At 36.8% G+C, this 13,597-nt stretch overlaps 1 protein-coding gene across 1 annotated transcript; it reads right to left on the bottom strand.

Moving 5' to 3' along the window:
• Window positions 1–3,515: 3,515 nt before the first annotated feature.
• LOC131310471 (transcription factor MYB16-like) lies at window positions 3,516–7,861 on the bottom strand. Its single transcript, XM_058337496.1, has 4 exons — window positions 7,641–7,861; window positions 7,062–7,191; window positions 4,351–4,823; window positions 3,516–4,026 (listed from the first exon to the last, which is right to left on the bottom strand). The coding sequence occupies exons 1-4, from the start codon at window positions 7,771–7,773 to the stop codon at window positions 3,707–3,709; spliced, it is 1,056 nt and encodes a 351-aa protein (XP_058193479.1). The 5' UTR covers window positions 7,774–7,861; the 3' UTR covers window positions 3,516–3,706.
• Between the last annotated feature and the right edge of the window lie 5,736 nt (window positions 7,862–13,597).

Raw genomic sequence — 13,597 nt, 5'->3', positions numbered from 1 at the left:
GCGATCGCAGCCGTCGGTCGCGAATGGGCTCGATCCAACGGATTGGATCAATTCCGATTGGATGTGAGTGAAACAGCACACCAATTCGGTGTGACTGGGTGTGACTGATCGATCTAGACCGTAGGATCTGATCCAACGGTCAGACTAGATCGGGTGCATACCCATTCTCAATGGGTGCATAGTGGCCTATAAATAGACCACTACTTAGCAGAATCCAGTGCTCATATACACATAATTTTGAATTTCTCCCACATCTCTCTCTATATTTTCTAGCATTCATTTTGTATTCTGTTTTACTGCAAAAAATATAATTCAGTGGTTCTCGGTTTTTATATCCGTTCAGTACCAGGTATTCTGTCCGTTTTGTTAGTGCAAACGCAAACGGAAAGAACTTCAAGTTTGGGCTTCGATTTATCTTGAAGGCAGATTTGCTGTAACCCTTTGCATACCATTTGGTGGGGGCAAATACTGTCTTTAGGAAAGCGACATAGTCGTGACTCGAAGCGTGTTACAGGTTTGGTGGAGATTTCGTCAACAGTACAGCATTTGCAGCACCGTTTTTTCCAACAGGTGTTAGAATTGTGGCTCATATGTTGAGTATGTAGAGATATTAAAAAGTTCTAGAAATATGCCAGTTGCCCGAATGGAGCGGAGTGAGGGGTAACAGGCCCATCACGAGTCCAACAATAAGGATTGGGCTGTAAGGGACTACACCCCCGCGGTACGGTACAGGGGTATTTTTGGGATGCTAGCCAAATATCAGATTAGAATTAGAATAGAGTAGGTATAAATACTCTATGTTGTAAACTCTTTTTCATACTGTGATAATAAAAGAACAGTAGCCGCTCTCTCGCTCTCGTGGACGTACCCGATTTTAGGAAACCACGTAATTCTGTGTGTTGATTTCTTTACTATTTTTGATACTTGCATATCATGTGTGTGTTCGGTCCTACAATAGGTATACTTGCGATGGGAGAGGAAGAGGCATTAGAAGGTCCTCCAGTAAACCTTGAGAAAGAGGGAGCATTTGAGAATGCCCCTCCTGGTATCATTCTAGGAACATAAGACATAAGTCCTGCAGAAAAACGTTCAGTATATCCAGCAAAGTGAGCTTGTGTAGGTGGTGGAGGATAGACAGCATGAGGTGCCTGTGGAGGCTAATATTGATACATAGGTTATTGGGTAAATGGCCTTGAAGATGGCATTTGTTGAGGTTGGTACATATGAACACTTGTATTCATCTGAGATTGATATAAAAGAACACCTGTATTTAACCAAGAAGGAGGAGGAATTGACGTCCAAGGTTGAAACTGATTTGATGATCTCTACTGAGCTCCTTGAACAAATTGTGGTTCAAGTTGAACAGATTGTTGGAAAATCTGTGGAAAGGAAGACTTGTAATAACAATAATTTGTGGTATGGTTACTCCTTCCACATATGTCACAAGGTGGGCGAGGTCTTCTACCCTGCCTCTGTTAAATCCTCTGAAAGGAGTAGAGACAAACTGTGATGGAAAGTACTGAAATTGAGATGTCTCTCTGGATGGCTGTGAAAGAGATGGACCAAGTACAGACTGAGGAGAAAACTGAACAGAAGTAGGTACTGATCCATAATAACCAGGTGAACCCAACTGAGGAGAAACAAGTTGAACAATAGACTGATGTATTCCACTAGAAACAGATGGAGTATTCAATAATGATGCAATTATGGACGAAGAAGAAGCAGAAATTGGGCCCTGTGATGACTGAGATCCATGTGTTGCAACTAAGACAGAACTAGAACTGCTAGCATTTTCTGTAGAAGATTCCTAAAGAAGTTGATTTTCTCCATTAAGCATATTGACCACTTGATCAAATGAAATACTATCACCTTTGGTTCTCATAGCCCTTACAGTAGTCTTGAAACTGTTAAAGACTAGAGGTAAACCTCTAAGAGTATGAAAAATCAGATCATCCTCATCAACAGAACTACCAGCTACAATCAGCTTTTGAGTATACTCCTTAATATATAGTATCAACATAGTGCTCAATAGTAGAGGTCTTTGTAATAGAGTACAGTTTGCCTTTGAGATCTTGAACATGACTTTTAGACAAGGAATTATACCTTTTTGACGGCGAATCCCACACTCAATGGGCAATATGTAACCTTAAAATATAGGGCAAAGTAGTTTGAGACAGAGAGGCAGTCAAACACATGAGCAATTGTGTATCAATCATCTTCCACAGAGCATACTTAGAATTCGAGACAAATGTGCCTTCAAAATTTGTGATTTATGCAAGTGGACAGGAAGAAGATCCATCAAGAAATTCAAAGAAACCATTCATGTGCATCACGTTCTCAATTTGAATTCTCCATAACAAATAATTCATTCCATCCAGTTTAATTGTGACAAATGAGTGAAAATTAGAGACTAAGAACACCAGAGATGGTGGGAGAGTTACCTACACTGTAGCCATGGAAATTTGTGCAAATTGCGAGGAAACGAACCAGTCAAGATCGAGGAGAAGAGAGCAGAGATAGGAAGCAATACCACGGAGAGAGGAAGCGATGACCTAGAATTTGTAGATCAAGCCGCAGGATCACAAGACTTCTGTCGAGTGGCTACTATAGCAGAAGATGAACTCGCTCCTGTAGACATGGAAGGGGAAGAAGACAACGTTGCCATTTGAAGCCCTAGAGACCTGAAGAATATGATACGCCTCTTCGTTGATTGATCGATCGTGGAGACTTTCGTCTGAACCTGGCTCTGATACCATGAAGAAAATGTAAACCCTAACCTAGAGAAGAAAGTAGAGAGAAAGAATCTTAATTTCTCATTTCTTGAATTGAAGAGTACAATCTGTGGTGCTTACAAAGTGAAGGCCAGCACGTATATATGTGACTGGGTACAGCTCAGCACAGTTAGCTAACAAACTAACTAATTACCAAACTAACAGAGATACAGCTTGATGCAGTAGCCAAGGAGGAGGAATATCATCTTAAACATGATTTCTACTAAGCGGCATTTTCGTAAATAACTGACCGTGGCTTTAGGCAACGGGCCCACCTGGGTTCAATCCGAAACGGCCCAACGGTCAGAACACAGGGCCTTTGGCCCTGTGCCGTGAGGATTTTAGTCTTCCGAGGCCATTTAGGCCTCTCGGTGGGCCTTCGTTCCGTTTTGGGCTTTTCTTTACGCTTCTATAACTTTTCATAGGCATCTTCGTTTCAGCCCATTCTTTTTTCTGAAGTCTTGTTTTTCCTTCTATTTTGTGGGTCATTAATAATTTCGGTATTGTTCCGTTTGTTTTCCTAGGGTTAGGTTTGCTACCTTTATATTCGGTTTTATGCCTTCTGGCGAAACGTTGGATTAATTTGATAAAGAAAAGAGTCAGAGAGAGAGTTTCTCTAAATATTGTGTTTGTGATTGTCCTTGTCATATCGATCATCATCCTTCTTAATCGCTTCCCTGCATCACAGCTTAACTACCACTAATCAACTTGCTTAACCACTCTTAATGACTCTTGCTAATTCACGGGCAGATTATTCAACCACATATTTATTCATTACAAATTATTTATTCTAATAGCTTGTACCACTAAAAAAACGAAAAAGGGATCTTCTGTCCCATAACCCTACCAATCTGTCTCAAATTAATCACTTCTCTACCATATGTTATCGGGCTGGAAAAAGAGGCCAGATTCCAAACACAGAACTCCGTCTCGTTTTAAAACAATGGCGAACCCGATGGCCAGCAATTAACAAGATTCAAAATGTTGTTCCAGTAATTCTTGTTCTCTTCAACTTCAAAATCACCGTAGCAACTTCCAGCGACGTTACCGTAGTTTCCCCCGGTGATGGACGGGTATAGTTGAGTAGAGTTGTCAAGCAATATTTCAGCAAGCCCTGCTTCCATGAAATTTGGAAGCAATATGTTTTCATTTCCTGTAGCCAAAGAGCCATCAATATCTGCGGAATATGCCAATCCCTGAAGCTGCAATATTTCATTCTCATCTGGAAAATTACTTGATAGTCCCATGGCTTCACCTGTGTTGGGAAATAATTAGTTCTTGGAAAGGAAAGATGCCTGGGACAAAAAATGTCCGGACACAGACGCTAACATAGCTAGGTGCATCTCGAACTGTTCCTGTATATACGTGGGTTCCACGTGCATAACTTGGGATGCAAAAGCTTTGGACAGTATTGGACACAAATGGTCAAATTATGTGGTTGGAGTCCAGACAACTGCGTCCACAGCACTGCTCACTGAGACGAAGCATAGTAATATCACACCATCTGAAAATCATTTTATTGGAATGTGCAGAAGAATTTTCTTGCCAAATTACTTCCAAATGGAGCACCAATTATTACCTTTTCTCGAGAAGTTAAACGTTGATGCGAGGGAGTCGAGAGTAACACTAGCGGCCGAAAACGCATTACATTTTGATGCATTTGGCCATGAGCCTTGCCAAGCTGTTAGTACATCCAGACATAGTGGTTGAAGTGGCGGAGGTGGCAACGGTGCTGTAGTAGTCATTGTCGCTTCATAAACAATCTGAGCTGAAGCTGAGGAGCCGAGTTGTGTTTGGAAAGGGTTGGAAACTTGTAGCTTGGACTCCCGAACGAGTCTGGCTTCGGCTTCAAGCCGGGCGCCCTCCCACTGCACCATGTGGTTAACGTTGGCCACGTCCTTCAACTGGCTGGGACTGAGGGCGTGGCTCTTCGGCTTATGAGTCATTGGATCGATTCCCATCTTGGTTAACCTCTTTCTGAGGTGTGTGTTCCAATGGTTCTTGATTTCATTATCGATTCTCTTCGACAAGTGAGTTGCTATGACTGACCATCTACATGAAAATTAACCTGATTAGCTAGGGACAAGTCCGAAACAAAAAGAAAACTATTGTTTTAACGCAATTTTCGTGATAATGAGATATTTGAATCTATACATATATGATGATAGAATTAGATGCTGCCACTTTGAATGCATTGAAATTCACTATATTGGGTTGTGTGACCGGAAATCAACATCGAATTCAACTATTTATTCAAGGTCATGTTTGGTTAAGATTGTTAATTAACCTCTGAATTAAATGTCAATGTATATATAATTTCACAAAGTATGAGATGTACAAAATCCTAAAGGGTGTGAACCTGATGAGGCTATATAGTGTACAAAATTGTACAATCATTCACTATGAGTCTTGTCAAACAATCGGATCCGATACGTTAAATACGTAGTGCACAACTGATAATATGATGTATAGGTAGGCTTCGGTGGTTGTTTGCACATGCTTATGAAGCAATGTTAGATGTTTTGTAAACATTTTTACTGATATTGGGTTGAGTGTATTTTTTACAGGAACTCTAAATAAACCGTTTTGAATCAAATGAGCGGCTCGGATCATTTTGTTGGGACCCGATATGAGTCCAAAACACATATGTACGCGATGCATGTGCATACCTATACGTATGTACTCATAGACTTTTCGATTTTCTTATTTGTTGATTTTGAGTCTAAATGGGGACGTATTAATTTTTGTGCAGATTTAGGTGCAAAAAAATAAGACAAGATACCAAACAAGCCCTAAATGAATGCTGTTCAGGTGGTGTGCATTCATAATTGTGTGTGCGCGCGCGTGTGTTTTTCCTTTTTTGGAACAAAAAGGTAGTACCTAAATTATCAGAGCTTTGGGAGTAATTTATAAGCCTTGGCCCAGTGATTGTAATGAGGACAGATAGATGTTTGCTATAAGTGCATTCCGAAGGACGTACGTTCACTTGTAAATAAGCTGTGTTTGGCCGTGCATGCATGCACGTGAATTGAGGTAAAGAATGGAAAATGCAACATTTTCCTTTTTTGCATGTTTCATTTTCTCCTGATGGCATGCATCGCATTGATAACCTTTCCCTGGCTGGCTAGGTGCAAGAAAACTGCGACCAGATGCTCATGCGGGAAAATATGTTTTCGTCGCCAAGTGCTTTTTAGTGACAACCTTTAGACGTACGATGAAATGCACGCATGAAAAAACATTTTCGTCACCCATAATATTTGCGACGGAAAAACATGCAAATTGAGATGAGTCTAATTCGTCTCCAAAGCAGGGCCGGCTACACATGCAATACAGAGATAAAAAAAAAAAATGCACTGAATTTTTTTTATTTTTTTCGTATATAGATTAAATTTTTCTTAGTACTATCGGCGTTGAGTTACTCGTGTAAAGTAAAAATATAATTCCAACTAATATTGCACGAAACATTACAGTCCAACATAACAAAATAATGCCAGTTCAAATAAGTTTGACTATTTGAGAACCTAAAACTTGAAATGGTTCCAAAAAAAAAAAAAAAGTAACAAGTGAAGTACTATTTTTTTCACAAGAGTAACAAATATTATCTTTTTTTTCCTTATTTTTACGACGAATACATCTAAAGCTTCGCTACAATCATATAATGTAAGCGTGGGCAGCTTTACTAGTACTTTAGGGGGTTCAAGCAAACCTATTGGGTCAAAAGAATACACTAAAATTTCGTATTTTCAATATAATTTGATTATTATTTGTTATAGTTGCACTAGATCTTTCGTGCATAGTCAATATAAATGAAAATCTACTTAAATCTGTGAGTAAATAGATAGTATATGATAACAACTCAAAACTTATTAATCAGGCTCAATTTATTTTTAATCAAATAAAAATTTGTATTTAAGATAGAGTTTTGCATTGTGAAAAATTTTCTGCACGATTTTGTCACCACTGAACCAAAATCCTAGAGCTGTCGCTGCTCCAAAGACCTAATTTCTTGTAGTGACATAGAAGTTCCATTATGAATTTATTTTGGTTTTTTCATTTTGAGAAATGTTAGTATATCTACCCCATACACAGGTTAGATGTGGATCCTATATATACGTACGTACATAAACATCGGCATTTGGCTCAACCAAATTGTGAGTACAAAATCGATTGTTGTGTTACACTTTTTGGGTACCGGCAGCACCACTGTTTTTTTTATTTCATTTTGTTCTAAAATCATTTTACAAAAAAAAAATAGTAAATTTTTTTTACGTCGAAACAAACAGAGGTCACCTGTTTCCGAGAAGAGCGTGGAGTTGGATGATGGTTTGTTCCTCCTGCAAACTGAACTTGCCTCTCTTGATATCCGGTCTCAAATAATTCGTCCACCTCAATCTGCAACTCTTTCCACATCTTTTGAGGCCTGTTAAACAAAACTCACCTCAAATTCATTACAGAATTCATTTAGGCATACCAATAGTTTTATTGTGTATACTAGTGTGGGTATCTGTATGCCATGTACACTGGGTTGTGGGGAACCATTTCGGAATCCTACACGAATGATCGGAGACAAGAAATTGAGCGAAGAATTGATCAAGTCTTACCGACATCGATCAGATTGAGTAGATTTTTTTTTATAGAGATCCTTAAATAAAATTTTAAATAAATTGGGAAGCTCTAATTATATGCGTGGGACTCCGAGATGAGTCCCACACGACCAAATGTACATTTGGTGCACACCATGCAAATAGTGTATCGATATATAGTAGGACTATATTTACTCCTATGTACTGACAGATTCTCCGAAAATAAAAAAGTACAGAACGATTTGCATGGTTAGAGGTATGTAAACCTGTCATTTTGGGATGTTACCTGCTTTTGCGGGGAGAGCATGCCAGCTTCCATGGCCATATTGCTCAATGTAAGCCAACAGCTTGTGGTCTTCTTCAGGTGTCCATGGCCCTTTCTTCAACCCCACCTTCTCACAACATGGTGACCTACCCATCCTAGAGAGAGAGAGACAGAGAGAGAAGATTGGACACTGATATGTTTTCTTGCTTCTTGATTTGTTTTTCTTGTGCTAAGTAAAGATTGGAGAGTGATGTGCTTAACATAGAAAGGCACATCACATTATATAAGGGTGGAAAATTTAATGGGCTCTGTCGATGTGGTGCAAAATTTGTTTTTTTTTTTTCTGTGTGGTTAACTTCCCACAAATTACAAGAGTTACTACGCCTGTCAGGGAATAACGAGAATAATTACTTTTAGCCCAAACAATTAGTCTGGGTGGTTGGTCGGTATGCTCCAAACAAAAAAATCCAGGGTTCGATTTTTTGAGTCAGACAGCAAAAAAGTAATTTTTTGTGAATTCTATTATCTCAACGTGGATAGCCTGCATTTAACCAAACTAGCTTGAGAAGGAAATAACAGATGTGCGTAAGTAGTTTCGGACACTCTGACCATCATACCCTAAAAAGAAATATTGAAGAGTTTTTTCCGGGCAAGTCCCATGTGGGTGGAGTATACCCCAACAAGTTCTAGAGCAAAAATCAAAAGGAAAAATAGTTATAAAGACGGTAAAATAATTTTCATTTAGAGGAAGGACGTCAGCAAAATAGTTTTTAGTGGAAGTCCTTCAATTTTTTGAGTTTTTTAGCCATAAGGCCAAAACATGTTTTCACGGACAAAACTAACCTAGGGTACACTACAACTGTGGGGTACAAACGTGGGTAGCATACCCTAAGATTTAGACACTTTCATAAAGTATTTTAGGATTTTAGGCATTTATATAGGATACCCTATGGTTTTAGAAACTTTCATGGGATACCCTAGGGTTTTAGACACTTTCATAGGGCACATTTGTCCTTATATTTGATTGCAAATGTGTTTGTCCTTGAGCTCAAAAAATATAAATATAATTTTTTTTTAGCTAAATCTCCCAAATAAAAAAAAGAACGTGCATAGCTGACAAGGTCCTACCCATATATTTATCGCAAAAATACCCTTCTCTCGCCCTTTCCCTCTCTCTTCCGTATTTTGTTAAACATTTTCTTATTGCACCGTATTTTGGGACACCTCCTTCCACATGTTATGAATTACCGGTACTTAATTGCTTTTCTTTTCCGTTTCTTTAACTAACCTCGTGTAACTGTTTATTTTTGGTACACTCCTTCTCATATCATGATGCAGAACTTTTCTTTTGGTACTCTCTCTCTCTCTCTCTCTCTCTCTCTTTCTCTCTCTCTCCTTTTTATTTTAAGTTTAAAAATGTTTATAACTGTTATAATAAATATTTCATTTTGAATATATATATATATATATATATATATATATATATATATTAAAACCTACTCAACGAGTGCTATCAAACAATCCTAATAATGAATGTAAATTTATGTGTAAAAAAAATGATTTTCTATGTGTAGGTTCTTCTTGTTTTTTTTTTTTTTTTTTTTGCATTATAAACTTTAAAATGCCAAGAGAGGAAAAAAATTAAAATGTGAGTACAACTTTCATATAATTATTCCTGTCTGTTTGCACTGTGAATTTTTAATCGGCACTATAAATTGATAATTTAGTAGAACTATTGATTTAGAATGTACAGTATCAATTGTGAATTTAGACTATTAATTGTTTATTTTTACACAATTTATCATTAAATGAACACTATTAAATGTGAATTTAAACTGTTATTTGTTAATTTTAACATGATTAACTGTTAGTTGAACATTGTTAACTGTGAATTCATATTGTTAATTGTCAATTGAACAATATTTATTATGGATTTAGAATGTTTATTATTAATTTCAAGACTGTTAATTATTAATTTAATACTAATAACTATTAATTTAGGTAGAAATTAGCACTTTTAATTGTGACTTTACAATATTAATTTTTAATCCTCAGTATTGTGTTAATTCAATGCTGTTAGTTTTTGAATTTTTACTATTAATTAATAACTTAGACAAAAATTAATTGCGTAAATTAACACTATGAATTGCAAAAATTACACTGTTAATTTTCTATCTATATTGGAAAATTTACAATACGAAATTAGGATTAAAAATTAAAAAATATATTTTACATACTTTTATATTCGATATTGATTTCATATGATAGATATTTACAAGTAGATTTCAAAAATATCTTCATATAAAACGAATATGTGAAATTAAAGTTATACTCCCTCCGTTCCAAATTGGATATCAATTTTTGATGTCCGTGCCAATTTCAATTCTTTATATCTTTCAATATGAATCTCAAAAAATATGCAATATGGATCTTGTTTGATAGTTCTTGATCAATTTTACTATATAAAGTTTTCAAACTCATAAAAAATATTATAGATTAAAAGATATAAATAATGAAAAATAACATGAATTTCAAAAATTGTTATTCTTTTTGAGACAGAGGGAGTACATATTTTAAGATTTAAATTAAAAAGAAGAGAGAGAGAGAGAGTGACACATTCAGCAAGAGAGAGAGACTTAGAGTCTGTTCCAGAAAACAAATAAGAACTTATTTTTTGTCAATAATAAGTGTTGTTCCAAAAAAATAAGAAGGTGATACTTATTTTTTCAGAATTTACATAGGTACCAATGGGTGACGGGGAGAGAAATCGTACCGACGGCCGCGCAGGGCCGTCTCCGGCCACCGGATGGCCGATCCGAGCCTCCCAAAAATTCTAAAAAAAAAACCGAGGGGGCTGACGTGGGAATCAACGGCATCCGAGGTGTGTAGGGTGCTCGATCCGAGCACCTCTTTTCCGTGTAGGGTGGTTGATCATATATACACGGAAAATGGGTGCTCGGATCAAACACCCCACACACCTCGGATGCCGTTGATTCCTGCGAAAGCCCCCTCGGTTTTTTTTTTTAAGAATTTTTGGACGGCTCGGATCAGTCGTCCGGTGGCCGGAGACGGTCCGGCGCGGCTGCCGGTACGATTTCCCTCCTCCAGCGCCCATTATCATAGCAACAGTCTTATTTTTTGTATAAGGCAATTTCAAGCTAAAAAATCATGTGTTTACGTAAATAATTTTTCTACCACTATGGATCTTGTTTGATAGATCTCATTGAGATATTTAATACGGTGCAAAAAATTTTGAAATTTTTTTTTCATGTACATTATTTTTGAGTTTGAAAATTTGAAAGAAACTTTTTATTTGAGTTTTGTGAAATGACCCTTTTTATTTTTGAATGAGAAGTGGCAAAATAAGTACTTATTTTTTAAGAAAGTTTCCGGAACGGAGCCTGATGCATGCGGCAAGAGAGCAAGAAGAGAGTGAGTGAAAGTGACGGGCTGAAAGCGAAAGTGACGCGCATTGAATGCGAAGAGAGAGGAGACGCGCTTAATCATATTAAATCAGGGTAATATTATAAAAACATATGCCACAAGACCTCCACAGCCTTGCACTTATAGGAAAATAATTTACCATGCCATGAACTAAAAAAATGGGACGGCTGCGCATTTTCTCAAAAATGAATTGAGAGGATGCCTATCAGTGGTCTATGCAACATGGGCTCGAACACTGGTTCGAATGGGCTATTTTTTTTCCCCTTTGGATAGACTATAAAGATTAAGACTAAAAAAAAGGACTAGAAAGATGGTCAAATAGCAAATTGATGAGTATATTTGTAATTTCATTTTAAATTAGCAAAAAGAGATGTGTTTGCACAAAAGAAGGTATGAAAATTTAACACTCGAAGAAATAGATCACACAAATATCCTCATAATGGAAATCTAGAGTAATTTTATTGAAACACTGCAGCAAATTTATTACTCCCTCCGTCCCTTTTTTTGTGTCCAGTATTTCATTTTGGGCTGTCCCTTAATAAGTGTCCATTTTGTAAAGTTAGGGGGGTAAAAGTTGGTGTATTATCTATTTTGTCCCTAAAAGTAGATTTTATTTTGAAAAGTTAGTGAGTAAAAGTGTAATGATGATGGGTAAGTAGGGAAAGTGGAAGAAAAAGTTGATATGAAAAGTATAATGATGATGTCTTTTTAATAAATTGAAGTTACGAAACAGAACATTTAAAAAAAAACAAAAAAAATACATATAATTGAAATATTAAAGAAAATTATTATTATAATTTTATAAAATCGAGCGGGGGCGTGCACATGCAGGCCCCCACTTGTATCCATCCCTGTGCACAAACTTTCTCTCTTCCGGAAAACTTGTCAGCCGCATTTTTCCTTCAAAAAAATTTCCCACCCCAAATGGATGAAACAAAAGAAAGGGCAACTTTAATACTGTACAATGATTAGGTGGATAATATTTATGAGATTGATTAATCTACTCAAACGGAAGTTATGGGACCACAAAATATAGACCCAAAACAAAATCACACAATTATGGCGGTATGAACTTGGTTTTTACGTACTTAAAAATTATGTACAGTGTTACTGATTTCATTTTGTAGAAACCGTAACTAGCGGTTCGTGTGGTCCTCGAATTTCTAAGAATTTGATCCGATCCAAACCACAAACACCACTTATAAAGTGGTAAATTTAATGCTCTAACCATAATGATTATGAATTCCAATTAGCGGTTACTTTTAAGATTTAATTAGTAGATTTATAAAAATTGGCTGCTAATTTTGCCATTCTCTCTTTTGTTAACGTCACTCTCTTGCAAGTGTATTTTTTGGTACATTTGCAGGAGGGTGGCGTTAACAAAAAAAAAGAAGTGACAAATTCATTTCCCTAAAAATTTGTTTTGAAGATGGCCGTACATTGAATGCAAGGAAAGGAAATGATTAATTGCTTTAGAAATCAGGTGGAACAGTTTATTACCGTTACCATTTTTGTCGACCTGCCTTCAACATGATGAGAAAGCCACAGAAAAATTGCAATTTTTTTTCCAGACTGTCGCGACTATGAGTACATCATTTGGTATAACCAGTAATGATCCGTACACAGATTTTTGTGGGGCCCATATCATGCACATACATTTTTGTGAAAGATGATCTGAACTGCTCATCTTTTTTAAAATATTTTTTTGAGAATTCTTGCAAAAATCAGTTACAACCACTACAAAAAAATCGGGATTTAACAACGGTCAAAAACGTTACTAAAAAACACAAAAACCATTGCTAAAAGCAATACCAATGGTTCACCAACCGTTGCGAGATATCCGTTTGTGTAGATGTATACGGTTTTGACGAGCGTTGGTACAGATTTTTTTTTAGTAACGGTTTCTTTAATTTTTTAGTAACGGTTTCTTAACCGTTGCTAAAGGCGGCAAGTTTTTTTTTTAAAATCTGGGATAAAATATGACATGGCAGCCACGTGGTGCTGACGTGGCCCCCTCACCTGTCGCCCACGTGGCGCTGACATGGCCTCCACCTGTCGCCCGCGTGGCGCATGGAAGGCAACACAATAATTTTGCTCCTCCTAAGAATCGAACCCAGGACCTCGCGTATGCGCGCGAGTGCGAACCAGTTGGGCTAGCCCAGAACTTGTATAATATTGAGGGCCTTTTAATATTTATACTATGTAAACCGGTTGGGCTAACTTATGTCATTAGAGTTTTATCGATTTATTCTTAATCTAAGTTTTTAAATTCGGTTTATACTATACAAACACTTACTTTTTTTTTCCGATTGGAACCGTCTATTTTTTACATAGTAAAAATAGCTACGCTTGTTCGGACAAATAAGCCAAAGTGGCTTATTTCTTATTTTTTGTCCTTATTCAAATTTTTTTTGCATTTGTTAGTTTCTCGTCAATTTTTTTGGGATTATTGCTTCGTCATGACGAGAGGAATCTAAAAAGTAAAAAATTTCAATCAAAACTTAATTTTTTTGAATAAAGACAAAAAATAAGCC

This window comes from Rhododendron vialii, chromosome 12a (assembly GCF_030253575.1).
Source record: "Rhododendron vialii isolate Sample 1 chromosome 12a, ASM3025357v1".
NCBI lineage: Eukaryota > Viridiplantae > Streptophyta > Magnoliopsida > Ericales > Ericaceae > Rhododendron > Rhododendron vialii.
Note: the sequence above shows the minus strand (reverse complement) of the source record. Positions and strands in the feature narration are given on the sequence as shown.

Bases quoted from the DNA above. Each gene is read 5' to 3' on its own strand.
- LOC131310471 (XM_058337496.1), bottom strand. From the start codon at position 7,773: ATGGGTAGGTCACCATGTTGTGAGAAGGTGGGGTTGAAGAAAGGGCCA. The intron at 4,824-7,061 runs GTGACCTCTGTT...ATTTTCATGTAG, and splicing joins CACGCTCTTCTCGGAAACAG to ATGGTCAGTCATAGCAACTC. The intron at 4,027-4,350 runs GTAATAATTGGT...TTCCCAACACAG, and splicing joins GTTTAACTTCTCGAGAAAAG to GTGAAGCCATGGGACTATCA.